Source organism: Lygodium microphyllum, chromosome 17 (genome assembly GCF_053477565.2).
Source record: "Lygodium microphyllum isolate KBCC chromosome 17, Lygodium_microphyllum_v1.1.10, whole genome shotgun sequence".
Taxonomy (NCBI): Eukaryota; Viridiplantae; Streptophyta; class Polypodiopsida; order Schizaeales; family Lygodiaceae; genus Lygodium; species Lygodium microphyllum.
This window is the reverse complement of record NC_141151.1, coordinates 136,002,382-136,021,877: the sequence shown is the minus strand read 5'-3', so window position 1 is coordinate 136,021,877 and position 19,496 is coordinate 136,002,382. Positions and strand designations below refer to the sequence as shown.

At 36.9% G+C, this 19,496-nt stretch overlaps 1 protein-coding gene across 1 annotated transcript; it reads right to left on the bottom strand.

The window, feature by feature from the left end:
* Nucleotides 1-18,443: 18,443 nt before the first annotated feature.
* LOC148022395 (uncharacterized) lies at nt 18,444-19,101 on the bottom strand. Its single transcript, XM_087696855.1, has 2 exons — nt 18,928-19,101; nt 18,444-18,773 (listed from the first exon to the last, which is right to left on the bottom strand). The coding sequence occupies exons 1-2, from the start codon at nt 19,099-19,101 to the stop codon at nt 18,444-18,446; spliced, it is 504 nt and encodes a 167-aa protein (XP_087552981.1).
* Between the last annotated feature and the right edge of the window lie 395 nt (nt 19,102-19,496).

The following is a 19,496-nucleotide window of genomic DNA, read 5'->3' as shown; positions in this document are numbered from 1 at the left end:
CATGATCCCTATATGGAGTGCAATTTCTGTATGAAGTTAATTTTCTGTTTGAAGTAGTTTCCTGCATGAAACAATTTTCTTTATGAAGTAGAATTGTTGCAAGAAGCAACTATGCAGTATCATAGCCAGGGGGATCAGCCTTATTCTATTGCTCTGTATTTTGGATGTTAAATCATAATACAAATAATCTTCTTTGATGGTATAAATCTAAGAATCTGGTTGATTCTTGAAGCAGTGATAGATTTCTTGAAGTAGCATGATGTAGATTAAAGGTTTAACTTTGCATCTCTACATGTATGTCAGAGAATTACCCCTACCCATCAAATGTTATTTTAACCCACAGAAAATCCAAAGAGCTCAAAGAGTTATTGGCAAGACAACAACAAGGATTATTGAAAAATGATGCTGGGCAAGCATGAGGAAATTCCATCCTAGATGAAGAAGTACTTTCTGTGTTTACAGAGGAAGTCTAGGATTTTGGTACATCTGTTGGTACCATTAAAACATATCATTCTCCAGCCACATCCAATGAATCTCCTCTAAGTCCCATTGAATATGAAAATGGAATAACTAAATTGGATTATTTTTCAACTCCTAATAGAGCAACAAAAAGATTGTAGCATTTGGTATTAGGGAGTATTGTCTTATTGAGGAGTAGAGTGATTACAACAAAGAAGTCTCTTACTTTTAGTCCCTTACCACCAATAAAGAAGAAGAAGCCAAGAGCTATGAATCCTAATCCACCACTTAACCCTAAGGTTAGGGCATCTAAGTTCTTTGGCAAAAAGAAAGAAGATCCTGATTGCCATGTTGCATAGTTTCAAACAAGATGTGTGGCCAGTGGTTGTAATAATATGTTTGGGGATCAGGTCAAATTACAATAGTTTGTAGTAACCTTCAAGGGTAAAGCCATGGATTGGTACAATACTCATGATGCTAGACATTTCACAAAATATGATAATCTTAAGAATGCTTTTCTCAGCAGATTTAGAAAATACAAGACTGCTCAAGATGTTTTAAAAAAGTTAAAGCAAATCAAGCAAAAGAATATTTTAGTTCAAGATTATGCAAGAAATTTCAAGAACATAGTGAATAGGTTGAATCAATAGGATAGGCCTTCATTGGACTTACAATACTCATATTTTGTTAAGGGGTTGGATAAGGGTATTGTAGGAGCCATTGCTAATGTAGAGGTGAAAAATAATAATACCATTGATGCATTGGATGAAGTGGCATGAAGAGTGGAAAAAAGGCTTGGTATGAGCAAGTTTAAGAAGAATAGTAATCAGGATTCTTCAGGTTCTGAGTTAGATGGTTCTGCTTCACATGATAGTGTTGATGATGAAGATACCTCATCAGGTTTTGAGACAGATTTTGAATCAAGTGATTCAGATGATGAAAGAAGTAAATGGAGGCAAAGAGGCATAAAATGAAATCTAAGAAGGATAAGAGTTCTTCTAAGGAGAAGCAGAAGGATAAAGAGAATGGAGAAAAGACAACTTTGGAAAAGTGGTTGAAAAAGAAGATAAAGAAACAACTCTTGGATATGGGAGTTATGACCTCTTCAAGAAAGGGGAAGTCATGTAGTATGTGTTAGAAAGTTGGCCATGAGGCTAGAGAATGCTAGTACAACCTAGTAGTGCGGAATACAAGACAACATATAGCACTCCCAATGGCATGGGTAAATCAAATTGTACCAGAAATGGTACAATAGAGAGGATTTAGAGGTTTTTGGCAGGAAGGGTCAGCCACCTACACAATGGGTCAAGGATCAGTCAAGGCAGTGGAATAATGCTCAACAAAGGCAACAAGGGCTTTGCTATTATTGTGCTAGGTAGGGACATATATTAGGATCTAATTGTAAGTTATGGGTACGCCATAGGGCTGAAAGGGGAATGCAGACCGGAGAGCAACAAGGAATGCCACCGGCAGGACTACCTTATGGATAACAACCACATGCACCCATAGTAGTGGTCTTAGTTCAAATACCCTATGAAGTCACGGATGGCCAAGCACTAAGTCAATCCATAGATCAGAAAACTAATGCAGTAAGTCACAAAGAGGTATTGAATAAGGATGTTTTAGATGTATTGAATCGTAGTTGGGTTGTGATTGTTCAAATTACATAGTTGTGGAAGATTGTCCACATGAGACAATAGATTTGGCCACTACTAGAGCAAAAGCTAAGCAAAAGATTAATTGGGAGGATCATGAAAAGGATAGAGAAGTGGTCTCTAATGAGGTTATGAAGTTTCAAAAGAAGCAGCACTCAAAATAGTGTAAAGATACAAAATTGCCCCATGGGGTTGAGTAAACTCAAGTGCCTCATGAGGACAAACATTAGGATAGGGTTGACAGCAGAGCAAACTAGTATGACCAAGATCAAAGTTTTGACCCATGTGAGTCATTTTGTGGTTCCCATGAGTTGTTTGCTGCATTTGTTAAATATTCTCTATAGTTAACTTTGGAACAAATTCTTGATTTGATTCCACGATTTCAGGAAAAGCTCATTGCAAAGATTATATTTAATTAGGATAGGGTATGGAATCATCATGATGGTGATAGTGGATTGATCTCAAAGTGTCAAGCAATAATCCCCACACAGTGGGAGGTGGTAGATTATAAGGTTCCAACCATTCAAGTTGAATACTTGGGTAGTATGTCTGATGATGTACTACTAGATGGAGGTTTAGGGGTTAATATTCTACCTAAAGAACTATATGTGGCACACAAATTGCAAGGACTTGTTGCATCACCATTTCAAGTTAAAATGACTGATCAATGACGACTTCAACCTTTGGGAATATTAAGGAATCAACTCATTCGAGTAGGAGGATTAAAGTTCAAGGTTAGTTTTGTGGTTCTCCGTATGGAAGGCTTAGGAGATTCCTATAATATGTTGTTGGGAAGACCTTGGTTCAGATTAGCCAAGTTGAAACAAGATTGGGGTTTTGATATAGTAATTATCCCTCGTGGGGGAAGGGAGGTCAAGTTATCTATTGATCGAGAATCAAGTGATATTGAAGTCTAAATACCATCCACTAGTTGCTTAGACAATTAATGTACCCCATGAGATTGAAGATGATGAGGAGTTTTCTGCAAGCTAATCCTACTGTTATACGAGTGTTTGAAGTGGATGTTGAAAAGATTTTGTCTCAATATAATGTTTTTCCACCAGTATTACCTTTGGAACATAGTAACTCCATGTAGCTGAACAATGACTCCATAGAGCAAAACACTGATCCATTTCCTCTTCCGTTCACAAATTCTTTATTGGATGATATAGTGGTCCATGAGATATATAGTTTCTTGGATGGTTTCTTTGGATATAATTAGAACCGCATGCATTTAGATGATATGAAAAAAAGAGCCTTTATAATAGAGTGGGGAGCATTTGTGAGTACTGTTATGAATTTGGGTCAAAGAATTGACCACCAGAATTTCAAGGTGCAGCTTATAAAACATTTGATCCATATCTTACATCTTTCATGAGAGTCTTTATAGATGATTTTTGTGTCTTTGGTAAGAAAGTAGATCATTTGTAGCATCTTAGATTGTGTTTTGAGAGATGCTGACAATTTGGATTGTCACTTAATCCATTTAAATCTATTTTTCCTACTAAAAGAGGAGTTCTTATTGGACATATTATATCAAAGGAAGGTATGGCTATTGACCCAAGGAAAATTCAGGTTGTGTGCAAAAGGATGTTGTCCCTACTATAGTCTCAAAGGTCGTGCGTTTTGTGGGGCAAGTCCAATGGCATAGTGGGTATTTGCAGTACTTAGCTCATATTTGTGCTCCTCTTACTTTTCTTACTAAGAAGGGAGTTCACTTTGTTTGCAAGCATGATCAAATTAATGCTTTTGGGATATTGAAGAAGATGTTGGTAGTGGCTTCATTCAACCTCCCCAATGGGATATAACATTTCATGTGTTTGTAGATGCATTAGACATTGCAGTGGGTGTAGTTTTAATGTAGGAAAGAGTGGCTGGTTGGTTTAGGCCTATTTACTATGTAAGTAAAAGGCTTACATCAGATGAAAAGAACTATACAATAAATGAAAGAGAGGCTCTTTGGATGATATTTGCATTGCAAATATTTCAGCATTATCTATTGGGAAATCAAGTCATTTTTCATGTTGATCATCAAGCTTTATTGTATCTCATTAACAAACTACAACTTACGGGAAGATTGGCAAGGTGGATGTTACTTTTGCAAGAGTTTGACTGCAAAATAGTACATGAACCAGGTAAAGAGCATGCAATAGTTGATTTTCTGAGTAGACTTGAGTTAGTGGACCCTGCATTGGGGGTATTTGATCAGTTGCATGGTGGAGAGCTGTTCAGTGTGCAAGTAAGTCAATTCAATTCCTTCTATAATAAAATGTTGAATTTTTTGCTTCATGGAGTGATGCCGATAGACTTACCAAGAGACCACCATAGTGTTATAACTATATATATCATCTCTCACTTGACTTGGGTCTCACCTATATATACTAACTCTACATCAATATGAATCATTCTTTGGGAGCATGTCTTGTGTATCTCTCTCGTACTCTCTCTCTCTCTCAACATGGTATCAGAGCTATGGATGCGTAGCAACAACAAGGAAGATAAGTTGTTTATACTTGATTGAATTCTTTGCACAAGTGATGATTTGATACATGAACTTGTTCAAATTAGAAGTATTAGTTAATCAGATCCTGTCAAAATCGCTTGTCAATTGGAGTTCTCGTCGTGCTCTCGAATCCTGTCAAAACCGCTTGTCAATCGGAGTCCTGGATCAAAAGTTATGACAGTTCAGGATTCAAGACAACAATTCTACTCAAATCTGCAATTCTTTATTTAAAACTATAATTCTAATTACAGTTCGTTAATCCCCAATTATAGTTCGTTAATCGCTCGTCTTAGTTAATGACGTTGATTACGACAAGCAAACATCTTGCTATTTTTAGCGATGTTTTATTATCGTTCACGTTCTTTGCTCGACTAAAATAGCACTTTTCTTATATGCATCATCTCGTCTTGCACATTACGTCTCTCTATTTTGGGCTTTCTTTTTAGTCACTCAATACTTTTCGTTGTTCTTAAGTGTATCTCCCTATTTTGATTGTCATGCATCTCAACTACGCTCATCTTGATCATGGTTTGCAGATTCTGTGATCTCATCTTATTTGTTTTCTCTCGACATACATGCATGGCCAATTGCGTAATTGTCAACGGATATCTGTCTTGCCAATGTTCGGTTCCCTTCTTCCAAGGACAAGGCTTTCCAGGGTGGAAAGCAAAGATGATGCTAATTCTTGAAGTGACGAATTATTTGATATTATTTTGGGCGACCTCTCTTGCCCAGTTCAACCTATTGATGTGATGAATAATAATTATATGATTACTGATGGCCCGTTATTTGAACAATGGAAATTTGACCATACTGATTGGATTCGTCGTGACAAAGCGGCTCGTCGTTATATATTTTCCGCACTTCTTGACTCACTTATGTAGGATTCTTTCATTTGGAAACCTCTCATGCTGTTTGCGAGTATCTTATCTCAACGTTTGAGAAGAAATCGGTCACCGAAATTTTATATCTCCGAACTCGTTTGAAGAATCTTCAATATAAGGTTGGTACTTCTATGCACTCTCATATCGAGGCTTTTAAAGACATTATCAATCAGCTTGGTGCTACCGGCACTCCTGTTGCTTAAAATCAGATTGTTACTCAACTTCTTCATACCATCAAAGATCCTTTATATGACAATATCATCACTATTTTGTCTAACAAGGATGATATCCACTTTGACAAAGCATGTATATCTCTTATTGAATATTCTCAACGTCATGAGCATCATTTGGAAAAATCTGATGTTGTTTTGGTCACTCGCGAACAAAGGGATTTTGATACTGCTTTTGTTGCTTGTAAGCATCCCGCTTCACGTTTTCAGCAAGGTGGAAGCTCTAATCAAGGTAGTAAATCTTCTCGTCTTGCTTATCCTAACAAACATTGTTCTTATTATGATAAGAAAGGCCATGCAGCTTCTAATTGTTGGGCATGTCAATATGATGAGGAGCATGGAGTTACTACAAAGCAACCTCACTCGTCCAAAAGTTTTCCTCCTTGTGATTATTGTGCACATAAAGATCATCCATCTCATCGTTGTTATAAATACAGATATGATGAAGAATGTTCTCGAGCTTATATTGTTCAACAAAATACAATTGATGATGATCATACTCATCAGGAACTCAATTTCGTCCATCATGATATCTCTCCACAAAAGGTACTTCATGTTCATGATGGTTCTCTATTCATCATTGATTCAGTTGCCACTAGAAACATGACATACCAATCGCAGTGGCTTCACAATTATCACTCTCTTCCTGTCAAGAAGTTTGTTTACCTTGTAGATGATACGACTTGTCAAGTCAAAGGAGTGGGTGATTTATATCTGGGGACTGTTTCATCCACTAGAATATTAAGAGGGGTTCTTCATGTTCCAGATTTGCAAAGAAATCTTCTTTCTGTTGCTCATCTAGTTGATCTTGGTTTGTTTGTTGGCTTTGATCATAATCAATGTCGTATAGAGAAAGATGGACATACTATAGTAGTGGCTCCTTGACATGGTCATCTATTTGAGCTATCATTTAATGATACAGTTGCAAATGTTGTTACTGCCCCTGGAGATGCAGATTGCAAATTATGGCATCAACGATTTGCACACTCCGATTTTGCCAAAATTCTTGATCTTCATCGTCATGGTCTTGTGCAAGGTATGGATCTTAAATCTCATCCACGTATGGGAATATGTGAGTACTGTGCACTTGGAAAACATCATCGTTCACCTTTCCACACTTCTACTTCATCACATTCCTGTGCTCTCTTGGATTTGGTTCATACCGATATTTGCGGTCTTTTCTTGCCTCAAAGTCTCAATATCGATATTTTATAACTTTCATTGATGATTTCTCACAATACACACATGTCTATCTTCTTTGACATAAGTCTAAGGCTTTATCTATATTTAAACAATACAAGATAAGTGTGGAGCTTCAAACTGGATTCTCTATAAAGATGCTTCGCAGTGACAATGACAGTGAATATGTATCCAATCTATTTGATGACTTCTGTAAGGATCAAGGTATTCATCATGAGTTTACAGTTCCTTATTCTCCTCAGCAAAATGGTGTTGCTGAGCGCAAAAATCGCACTATTCTTAATGCTATACGTTGCATGCTTATACACTCTGGTTTGTCTCGAAAGTTTGGACTGAAGCACTTCTAACAGCCGTTTTTATTCAAAATCATCTTCCAACAACTGCACCTGCTCGTAAAATTCTTATAACAATCTGGACAGGGAAGACACCTTTAATCTCTCACTTTCGCACATTTGGCTGCATTGCTTATATTCATGTGCCCAAGGACACTCGACATAAGTTGGATCCTCCAGGTTTGAAGGTTATTTTTCTTGGTTATTCAGATCATTCCAAAGGTTACAAATTTTATGATCCTTCTACTCAAAAGGTTATCATTAGTTGTGATGCTATATTTGATGAGAAGACTATGGCTGGCACATGGTCATCAGATGTTTCAAATGATACACAGTCTTTGCTTAGTGCATTTCCTTACTTGCTTTGTGAGTCTACTAATTTTGATGATCATAAACCTCCTTCACCTCCAAAAAAGATTGATGAAAATTTGGAGATCTATGTCGATCTTCCTATTGAGATAGAGCATGGATTCTATTCTATTGAATATGATGTCTTTGATGATGCTATGTCTATCCAAGAGGATCCAATATCGTATATGGAAGCTATCAATTCATCTCAAAGGGATTAATGGCAAGAAGCTATGCAAGCTGAGTACAATTCTTTAATCTCCAAAGGTACATGGATTCTTACTGAACTCCCCCCAAATCGTGTTCCTATCAAATGTAAATGGGTTTATAAAACCAAGACCAAAGCTGATGGCTCGTTTGATAAGTTCAAAGCACGACTTATTGCAAAAGGTTACTCGCAGATTGCAGGATTAGATTATTAAGAAACATTTTCTCCCATTGTGCGCTCCACAATTGTTCGTATGATTTTGGCTTTTGCAACACTATTTGATCTAGAAATTCACCAAATGGATGTTACAACGGCTTTTCTCAATGGAGATCTTGAAGAAGAAATCTATATGGAGCAACCTGAAGGTTTTATGATTGTAGGAAAGGAGCATCTTGTATGCCAGCTTCATCGTGCATTATATGGATTGAAGTAAGCCTTTCGTGCTTGGTATATTAAGATTGATCAGTTTCTCACATCTAAAGGTTTTGTTGCATGTTTTGCTGACCCAAATCTTTACATCAAAAGGGAGGACAAATGTTTTATTATTCTTGCTCTATATGTTGATGATACTATTCTTGTGCCAAATAATATTGCTTTCTTGGATGCTATGAAGAAGCTCTTATCGATTGCATTTTAAATGGTGGATCTTGATGAGATACATTCTTGTTTGGGTATTCAAGTTCAACGACACCGACAACAAGGCATTCTTCTTCTTCACCAGACAAAGTTTATTAATGATATTGTTAAGAAGTTTGGGTTGACAAAAGCGCACTCTGCCAACACTCCTATTCTTTCGAGCTCTACCAAGGATACATCTACAACACGCAATGAAGAATCAGCCATTCATCAACCTTTTGCTAATCTTGTTGGTTGTCTTCAATTTATTGGTTTAAACACAAGACCAGATATTTTATTTGCAGCTAACTTTTTGGGACAATATCTTTCTTCCCCTTCCACTATTCATTGGAGTGCTGCAAAACGTATTCTTAAGAACCTCAAGGGTACTAAGGAATTTGGTCTTATTTATCGTCGTCTAGAGGATTCTTCTTTATCTTCTTCAACTTCTCTTGACCTTATTGGATATACAGATGCTGCTTGGGAAAGTTCACACTTATCCATGCAATATACAAGTGGGAATTGTTTCTTTGTAAATGGATGTTTGGTTTCTTGGTCCAGCAAGAAACAACGATGTGTTGTGATTTCTACAATTGAGGCCGAATATGTTGCTGCATCATTAGCAGTTCGCGAGCTAGTTTGGCTTCAACAACTACTTGCAGATTTGGGACATCCTTCATCATCTAGTACACCTCTTCATTGCGATAACCAAAGTGCTATTAGTCTTACCAAAGACTATATACAACATAGTAAATCAAAGCATATTGCTATTCATTATCATTATGTTCTACATGAAGTCAAGAAAGGTTCCATTATGGTGGAGCATTGTCCCAGTGATCAAATGGTTGCAGACATTTTCACAAAAGCTCTTAGTGAAGCTCGCTTTAGTTCATGAAGACATGCACTTGGTATTGTTCCAAGTTCTTGTCTCACTGATTGAGGCATGTATCATTGTATTCAAGAAAACTTTATAGTAAATCATTTTTGTATCGTAGGTATGTGTACGGGCTTGGGTTTTTCCCTTGTTCTACCCAAGGGTTTTTTCACTCGCAGCCAGAGACCTTTGTTTGAGTGGGGATGTTACAACTATATATATCATCTCTCACTTGACTTGGGTCTCACCTATATATACTAACTCTACATCAATATGAATCATTCTTTGGGAGCATGTCTTCTGTATCTCTCTCGTACTCTCTCTCTCTCTCAACACATAGAAGGTTGGCATTACAGAGCAGAAACATTCAAGTTATTATGGGAGTGCTCTATAGGAGGGGCATTGATAATGTGTTAAGGAGATGTGTAACTCTGCAAGAACAACTAGTTGTTCTGCATGAGGCACATGCAAGAATCACTAGAGGTCATTTTTCAAGAGAAATTACAAGTAAAAAGACTCTTCAAGCCAGTTTGTGGTGGCCTACTATACTTAAGGATGCTTATTAGTATGAAAATTCGTGCATTATCTATATGAAGGAAGTTCAACCACAATCTAGGGATCGAATGCAAGATCATCCAGTTTTACCTTTAGAACCTTTTCAAAAGTGGGGTATTGATTTTGTGGGTCCTATCAAGCTAGTTGCTCATCAAAGTGAAAAATAATATATTTTTCTTTGTATTGATTATTGTACTAGGTGAGTTGAAGATAAAACTTTGTGGAACAATAAGACAACAAGTGTGGCACGGTTTCTTTACTCTAACATAATCACTCACTTTGGATGCCCCATAGAGTTTGTAAATGATCGGGGTAAGCATTTTCGAGATGAAGTGATTAAGGAATTGACTTCTAAAGGTATAACTTTGCATAAGAAATCTATCCCCCTTACCACCCTCAAGAAAATGGGCAAGCTAAAAGTTCTAATAAGATTTTGCTTTGGATTCTTAAGAAGATAGTTGCTGATAACTGTAAGGATCGGGATACTAAATTGAACTCATCATTGTGGTCTTTCTGAACAACATATAAGGTGTCTATTGGTATAACTCTATTCAAGTTTGTTTATGGCCTTGAGGTAGTTGTCCCCATGGAGTTCTTGGTTCCTAGTTTGAGAGTTGTAATTACTTATAGGTTTGTCCTAAAGAATCAGTTCATGATAGATTGCAGAAGTTAATGCAGCTGGGAGAATATTGGATTCTAGCTCATTACCTTTCAGCAATGATGCAATCAAGAAGATAGACATGGGTAAATAGGCACATCAAGAAAAAGATAATTAAGGAGGGAGATCTTGTTATGTTGTATAATTCAAGGCTTGGAAAGCATCCAAGAAAGCTAAAGTTGAGGTATACTAGTCCTTATGAGGTTGTCAAAGATATGGGTCAAGTTACTTTTGTGTTGGCTACTTTGCAAGGTGAAATAATCAAGTCAGCAGTAAATGGGTTCAGAATAAGGAGGTTGGTACAACAAGATTATGATGATTTATCTCTTGAAGTTCAAAAGAAATCCAGTGTTGCAGTTAATTTGCTTCAACTTTTTGCAATTTTGCCTTATAGAGTAGGCAGTACAGTTTTATGTCAATGTCTTGAGACATGTTGACCCAAACATAAAGTGGTTTATGGGAAGATTTTTGTTATTCATTAAGGCAGATGTAATTACAAAGGATACATTCGGTATTTTATGATATGTTGAAAATGTTGGAGTTCCTAATTGGCCTAGAACCTTGTATGATAAGTTGATGTAGGAAGTCCATGTACCAACTATTTGGAAATAGCAGTAGAAAAGAAGGATTGGATCTATGTTGGTGGCCTTGTATCCTCATCTACAGGTTGTGTGCATGACCATGCATCCATCTCTTTGGGAGTCTCCAAAAATGGATAAGTTTAGTGCATTTAGGAGGCAAAATTTGGTGGATGGTATACTTGTTGATCTCTATGACAAAGATTTCTATCATGTTAATACTTTCATTGATGCTCGAAATGATAAGGCAAAAGATTTGGTGGATCCTTTGTTTATGAATCTTTCCTCTCATGAAATCTCACATGTTAATGCTTTGGAAACTTCTATGCCTTTGGACATTTTAGAGTGGTTGAATGATGATGTCAAAAATGCAAATCTTCATGAAGATGTAGTGATTACAAGGGTAAAGAAAAATGTAAGATTCTCCAAGATCAAGATGGAAAATATGTGTATGCCTAAACATAGTGACTTGGTACAGCAGGGTATTGGTTTGCGTGATGACAGGAAAGTGGTTTCAGATGTCTATGTCCCTCAAAATTTTGAGGAATTTTGTTCTTTTATGACATATTTACATTAGTTGATACGTTGATACATATTGATGACTATGTTGATATGTTGGCTAAATGTAAATTGTATTCAGTTGCTTTCAAAGAATGGATAGCTAATATGCAAGATAAATTCAATGGTGAACTTGATTTGTTGGCCAAGGAAAATGCTAAGCTTAAGGCTGATAGAGTACTCTTGGATGCTCATTTGCAACAACTTCTAAAGTTTGAAAAGAAACTCTTGAATGGCATGGAGGTTGATCTAGATGGGTTTGTTTTTATGCAACAAGATTTGGCTTCAATGAGATCTACATTGACTACTTTGATGCATGATCAATGTGTGGGTATTGCTAATAGGATGTCACAGGTTATATCTCGGCCATATGCAGTTTATAGACGTAGTCATTTGTGTCTGAAAATATGGAAACATTTATTCATGAAAAGAATGCTCTTAAGGAGAAAATTGATGAGATGTATGTTGAGTATCATAGACTTGTGGCAATGATTACTACTTTGCAGAGTGTTAAGCTGATTGATCATGCTGAAAATTGGTCTTCTGATGTTGATCTTATCAAGGATAATATTAATGATGTATTGCATGATATTCATAAACTAGGTGCAAATCAGGGAGCCTACAGTGGATAAGATTTATGACATGGATGCTTTTACCTCTTGGATCACATGAGCAGCATGACGAGGAGCCGTCTACTACGGACTATCATGATGATCATGAGCCTCCTAACTCATGAGTTACTTTGATGTACCACTGTCAAATATATTTTTTTGTTTGTCCATCATACATATTTCATACTTGATATATATGCCTCCATGTGATGCCTTTATGTTTTCTTTTGACTGTCTCTTGATGAGGGGATTATGCAACCATTCAAAAGGCTCTAAGTATCCTACTAGAGAGGCTCTACTTATGGTTTTTCTTAGTGACTTACTTCATGGTGCAAGGCTATGGATAAGGCATACTTTTTCTCATTAGATATGACATGTTTTGGATAAGGAATTTTGACTTTAGGGATCATGCAAGGGTTGATCATGAATGTGCCAACCATCCACTACGCTATGTGAGGTGTTAGCCATGGTCATGGTCTCACGCTTTATGGATAATGTATTATACCCTTAGCATGGTTGGACCTTAGTTATGTTAGTCTTATGTATGAGGCAGCCTTTATTTGTCTTATGAAGTTTAGTGCCTCATGAAGTGTAGTTTTGAGGCAATTGTAAAATGTGCCTGAAGAGGCATTTTGGTGTATCATTTTCATGGATCTGATAATCCTGGATGTCTATGCTTGATGTATGACGGATTTATCTAGATATATTGAGGATCTGACAGTTGGTGCCATCATCTGCTGTATCTTTATCTTATTTGTAGCATGTTCTCTATGATTTACTTCTTATTCTTTGATTTGTAGTGCTGAAGTTAGTGTTTCTATGTCTCTATGTTGTTAGTTCTGAGTTTCTATGAGTTTTGGTTATGAGATTTTGGATTTACCCCATGAAGCATTCTTTGTCCTATTATGTATTTTGCATAGATAGGAAATCAACAATATGTATTTCTAACATCTCCTCTTAATGATTAATAAATTCTATGTTGAGTGATAAGAGACCACAATGAAATAAATAAGCCAAAGGATTCCCTAGTTGTGCATAAACTAGATGTGTCTCAAAGATAGCATAAAGAAGAATCCTCAAGTACAAAGCATGGGATAAGAAACAACTCCTCATGAGTGGTAGCTCATAAAAGTCTAGGATAGTCCAAGTAAGAGTTTCTCAATAGTCCAAGAAGACCATCCACTAGTCATCCATAATACGTAGCATTTTGAAGGCCACACAATGTCAAAGAAAAATCCACTCCCAAGTCTCTAATAACAGGAAGGAAAATATTGAAGTGGGATCTACTTCCAAGCCATTGATAAAACAAGGGCCGGACTCATGAATCGCCTCCTAAGATCTAGCATTGGATTTCATGTATGGCGGTGAAACAAAAGTACACCCAATAAGGACCAATCAAAAAGCAATCTTGATTAAGGTGAATGTCAAATATTTCCCAAGAAGACACTAATTGTGCTCCCTTAGACACCACTTCCCATAGTCTCCCTTCTAACAGAGTGAACTAGGGGATCATCACCATGTAACTACAAAGAAAGCTTTTAGGTGGGAAAATCCACATTGGCCACCTCAACTTGGGTCAAAGGATCTATCTTAGTAGCGGAAGCTAAATCTTACACATGTAGGGCTTTTTGGTATGGATAATCTTGAGTGAGATCCCCTTCTTACCAAAAACCCAATAGTGGTTCTTCTTCTTCTTGCCTTCCTACATTGTGAAGGCATTAGTACTGGACATTGCCTATAGATATATATACACTTACATTAACAATGCTTCATCAAGTATTATATCACCAATTTTTTTGAAAATATACTAAATTGCTACTACATGAATTACATTCACCTGTGCACAAAAGTCATGTAGAGGCTTGCTAAAAAACCAAAGGAAAAAATTGACTCTAAAATCTGGCAATGTGATCCTAGAAAGAGAGATCACTATATTGGTATCACTGTACCAGTATAAACTTCATCCTTCATCATAAATACTAGGACGATAATATGATAATATTTTCCTTTAGTAGTAAATTGTATTGTGATATAGTGCAAAATTATATGTGTTTGAAATTCAAGTTTGGGAGCCATAGAAAATCTAGGGAGACTCAAATTATGCATACGGAAATGGAAAGATTAAAGTGTATTAGATATGAGAGAGAGAGAGAGAGAGAGAGAGAGAGAGAGAGAGAGAGAGAGAGAGAGAGTAGACCTTCATAAAACCTAGGTACAACAAATCTTGTAGAAACATTGGACATATATTGAAAGATGACCTTGAAGCTCAAAAGATTTGACTTGTGGCTATGACTTGTGGCTACCCTGCCATCATGGATTGACTTGAAGCTCAATGTAGAGGATGAGGAACAATTGATTAACTTACTAAATGAATACCAATATTGTTTTGTATGGAACGATTTTAACCTTATGGGCATTTCACTGCAAGTTCTCATTTATACAATTCCCCTCAAAGATAACACCAAGTTTGTAAAGCAGTGAGCCTATCTGATGGATCCTTGATATCTTGGGTAAGTTACTCATGAATATATGTGTGCATCATGTGGGTTCAAAACAAGGGATTTTGAAAATACCACTTTTATACATTTTTTTCATATAGAAGGGTGTAATATAAAGGGATTATTTACATATTGAATAAGAAAAGGGTTATGTTTTATTCAAGAAAAATTCACAAATAAGGATATTTATAAATAGGCCTTGAACGCATGTGATGTAGAGGATGTACATATAGTAACTTCCTCGAGCTTGATATGCTCAAGATGTTAGAGAGGAGATTGATAAGTTACTAAAAGAAGGATTTATCTATAAGATTAAATATATTGAGTAGGTATCACCAATTATCATGGTATTAAAAAAGAATGGAAAGATTTTAATGTGTATCAACTACAACTAATTGAATGCTACAGCCAAGAGAGATCAGTATTTGCTATCATAAATTGATCATACAATCAAATGAGTAAGAAGGAAGGAAACTTACAATTTCATAGATGTGTTTTCAAGATATAATCAATTGCAAGTGCACTCAGGTGTGATATACAAAAATGCAATTGCAACCAAATGGGAGGCATTCACTTATATTGACATGCATTTTGGATTGAGTGATGCACTAAAAATCTTCCAGATGCTCATTTGCACTATCTTCAAGGACATACCACGGAAATGTATCGAGGTGTTTGTGGATGATCTATGTGTCTACCCTACTTGTACATAACATCTACATGTCCAGCTTCACCTAGTCCTTGAAAGATAGCCTTTTTACATACCCTCAACTATTAGCTTTGGGTCAAGCATTTTATAACCTTGAACCATGTTGAGTCCAAAAATGGTACCACAACTAATACTATTAAAATTAAAGTTATCTTGAATCTCTTTGTATGTAACAATCCAAAGGGGATGCAATGCTTCCTTGGCCATACTAGGTACTATCCACGCTTTGTGTTAAACTACATTGCTAGTAGACAACCACTTTACAAGTCAGTTATTACCTGGGTCTAGATATAGAAATGTCAAGCTTCCTAATAGAAGAGTTAATAAAATATGCTCATGATTTCTCCTATTTTAGCATCCTTTTATTGACCAAAACATTCCATGTACATATTGATCCTGAGGGGTGCACCTATAAGAAAGCATCTATATAATGTGTGTTCAATGGGTATTAAGAAATACCCTTTCTTTTAAATGCTATGAGACCATATAATGACCCCTTTTACTTTGCTAAACTCACATGTGTTTTTCAAATTATAATTAAAATTTTCTTTTTGTAAATAGAATTCTATAAATTTTACTAAATAGAATACCCTTTCCTTTGAACTCACATGGTATCTTGCATGTTCTATAAGGTAACTCCTTGGAACATTGATACCTTTGAAATTCCTATTGTTACAACATTATGGCTACTGAATGAGCATAATAAGGATTTTTCCATGAGCTTTGCTAATTGACAACTCAACAAAAAGAAATAAATTCTTCTATTACATTGAAAGAGAATGGTTAGCAATGGTTTACACTATGGAAAAGTTTCGTCATTATCTGCTTGCTATATCTTTCACTTTCTTTGTTGACCAATATTGCTATACCTTGTCAATAAACCCTCTGCCTTGGATACATCCCTAGATGGTTTTAGCTACTATTGGAGTTCAATTTCTCAACTATTGTGCATAGAGAAAAATAGCACTTCATTGCTAATCACTTGACATGAGTGATCAATGGTGAAAAGGCCATGCGAGTTGATGAGCAACTCCATGATGCTCATTTGTTATATGTTAACCAAGAAGCTAAGATCATTATGGCCAATCTCACATCTCATTTAGCTAATGATATCATGCATTATTTTAAGTAAGGACTTCTAGAATAACTAATAAAAAAAGCTCGACTAACATTCCTCTTGATGCTACCAAGTGATCGTTGGTTGATTGTACAACCTAGGACTTCTTTGGTAGTGAGTCTATGAACAAAATATTGTGGATGTATTGTAAAAGGTACACATTGGAATTATTGTAGGAGATTTTGATGTAAAAAGTACCGTTCAAAAAGTGATTCATGCCCAATTGTAGTGGCCCACTCTCTTTAGGGATGCAATTAGATTTGTCAAACACTATGATGAGTGCCAATGAACAAAGTTACTTGTTTGAAGAATACAATGAAACTCACATCAGTAATTGTCCACCAACCTTCTGAGAAAAGAAATATATACTTAACGGGACCATTAGCCCACCAACAATAGTTGCATGCTGGATATTTCATTATTGCTACCAATTATTTTACCAAAAAGGTTGAGGCTAGAGGAACCCATATGAATGATATACAAATCGCTACATGGTTTCTCTCAAAGTAAGTCATCGCATGCCTTGGTTGCCCATTGAAATAATTAGTGGACACACTTCTTCAATAAAGTGATTGAGCACCTACTATCTACATTATCAATCATCCATAGAATGTCTAGTCTCTATTATCACCAAATTAATGGCCAACCAGAAGACATGAACAAAGTATAGAGAGCATGAATGCCATAATGTAGAGAGAAGCTATACTCAAAATAGACACAAGTGGACACTCACATCCTAATGTATAGTTGTTGTCCGTGATGTGGAGATAGACATTGCCAAAAGAACATATAGAAAAGAAAATATACTCAAATAGGAACTCCCAAGTGCATATTGGTATCTAAATCCAATACAATAGCGAAAACAACTATGAAATACTCGGCAAACCTAAAACTATCAATATCAAGAAATTAAATAAATATTGGAAGTCTTTAGGACTTATTGGACACTGATAAGAATTTGTCAATAACGAGGAAAGATTGCGCTATTCCTCCCCCATGGCTAGATGCGGAACCCTACTCCAAGGGGGATTGTTTTGTACCGCCGCGAGGAGCTTTGGATCGGCCTCGATGGTTTGAGGTTGCTCGGTGAGGAATCCATTCGGTAGGAGGAGACGGGAGTGCTTGGGGGGCTCTGACCGTAAATCTCTGGATCCCTCCTAGGAATTGCCTAACCCTCATGTTGCTACACAAGCCGTGTTCGAGAGCAAGCCTCACTCACAACTAGATAACGAGATGTTAAGGAATGCTGGTTGGGGAAATTGACTTTGTCGGATGCACAATGCAACAAAAAGAAATTTTAATGTTTTTCAAACACTATGCGAACCACACCAAACAAAGAATGCCTCTTGGAGCTCAAAACAACTTAAAACCCAAATGCGAGTGGAGCATCACTTTAACTCAAATTTCAAAAACACCAACAATTCGAAGACAAAACCAAATGAATTGTATTCTCATACCTTGAAAGCCTTGAGCCGATGCTCAACACCACAACCTCCAAATTCTCCGGCTTCACTAGACACAACAAGAGTTTCTTGTCTCGCATGCAATCCTCCTCTCACATCTCTCACAAGATATAACAAGACTCAAAGGGCAACCCCATAATTCTCCACTCTCCTCTCCCTTTATAGGAATGTGCATACGTTTGGTATTTCCTTTTCGCTTTCTATAAAGCCTAAGGCTTTTTTATACATTTTTATTTCAGATGTTAAGACTAAGCTTAAAGGCTTATGCTTTTATGGATAGCTTTTAAAAATTAACATGCTTGATATACCACCCTTTTGCTTTCAACTTATTACTAGCATCCTTAATCAGCTGTCTGTCCACCTTGCCTTCTTCTTTGGCAGTTTACCATTATTGCTTGCTTCTCAAATAATCGTTGCTTTCTTCATAAGAGTTGCCATCTTCTACATGTGTCAATAGCCAAATTGCCTGCGATCTGCGTATGCCATCCTGATCCGTTAAATCTGGACGGAGTTTCTCCACTTCTCTGGCCATAAACACAAGGTTTTCCTCCATTGCACCTCTGTGCTCTAGCAATTCTATGTTGGCATTCTTCTCAAACTCAAATGCAGTTCTTGCACGTTGAATCTCCTGCCTGAGGCTTTCCATTTCAGCCTTCATGGTTGGAACCTGCTGAGCATCAGTGCAAACCCTCACTAGCTCTTGTGTTAGTTGTTGCACCTGTGCATTTAACTCTTGACGAGATACATGAAGCTTTTGAGCATCAGCCTATACTCTCTATAGTTCAGCCTTCAAGGGCTCAATATTCCGCGATTCAACTTCCATCTTGGCCACGACTGCTCCACGTTCCACCATCGATCCACCTTCGAATAACTCGTTCAATCTTGCTCCTCTCAAAGAACTTGACATTTCGATATCGAAGTGCCATCTTCCATTCAAGTTCAGCTTGCTTCTTCAAGTCTTCTAATCTCTTCTGTTGAGCATTCTTTACCTCCACTGTTAAAGCCTTTCTAAGAAGGCGCTCAATAGAATGGATTTGATTTGTCATGGACACGATCTTGGCCTTCTTCTCGCTATCTTTATGGCCCACCCTAAGGCCTCTGTTGCTAACAGCAACTCCCCTTGTAGAAGAAGAGGCTGAGAGCGAGGGCCTCCCCGCCACCTTGCGCTTTTGCCATAGCTTCCGTGAGCCATATGCTCTTCTGTTCTCCTCCTCTCACATAACTAGCCCAAACTAGCTTTCTTATAGGCTGCTCTAGGCATTTGCCATATCTATCTCCATATAATCCATACGCTGACTCGGACCCATACACTCCACCATATTCTACACCTTGTCCTTCTATATGTCATACCAAACCCGATCCTTGATTCCAAGAGATCTAGCAAGAATTTCAAGCTGATTTTCAGTACCTTTGTTTAGTACTGTAGAAGGAGGATCCTCCT

Bases quoted from the DNA above. Each gene is read 5' to 3' on its own strand.
- LOC148022395 (XM_087696855.1), bottom strand. From the start codon at position 19,101: ATGACAAATCAAATCCATTCTATTGAGCGCCTTCTTAGAAAGGCTTTA. The intron at 18,774-18,927 runs GTTATTCGAAGG...TTAAATGCACAG, and splicing joins AGAGGAGCAAGATTGAACGA to GTGCAACAACTAACACAAGA.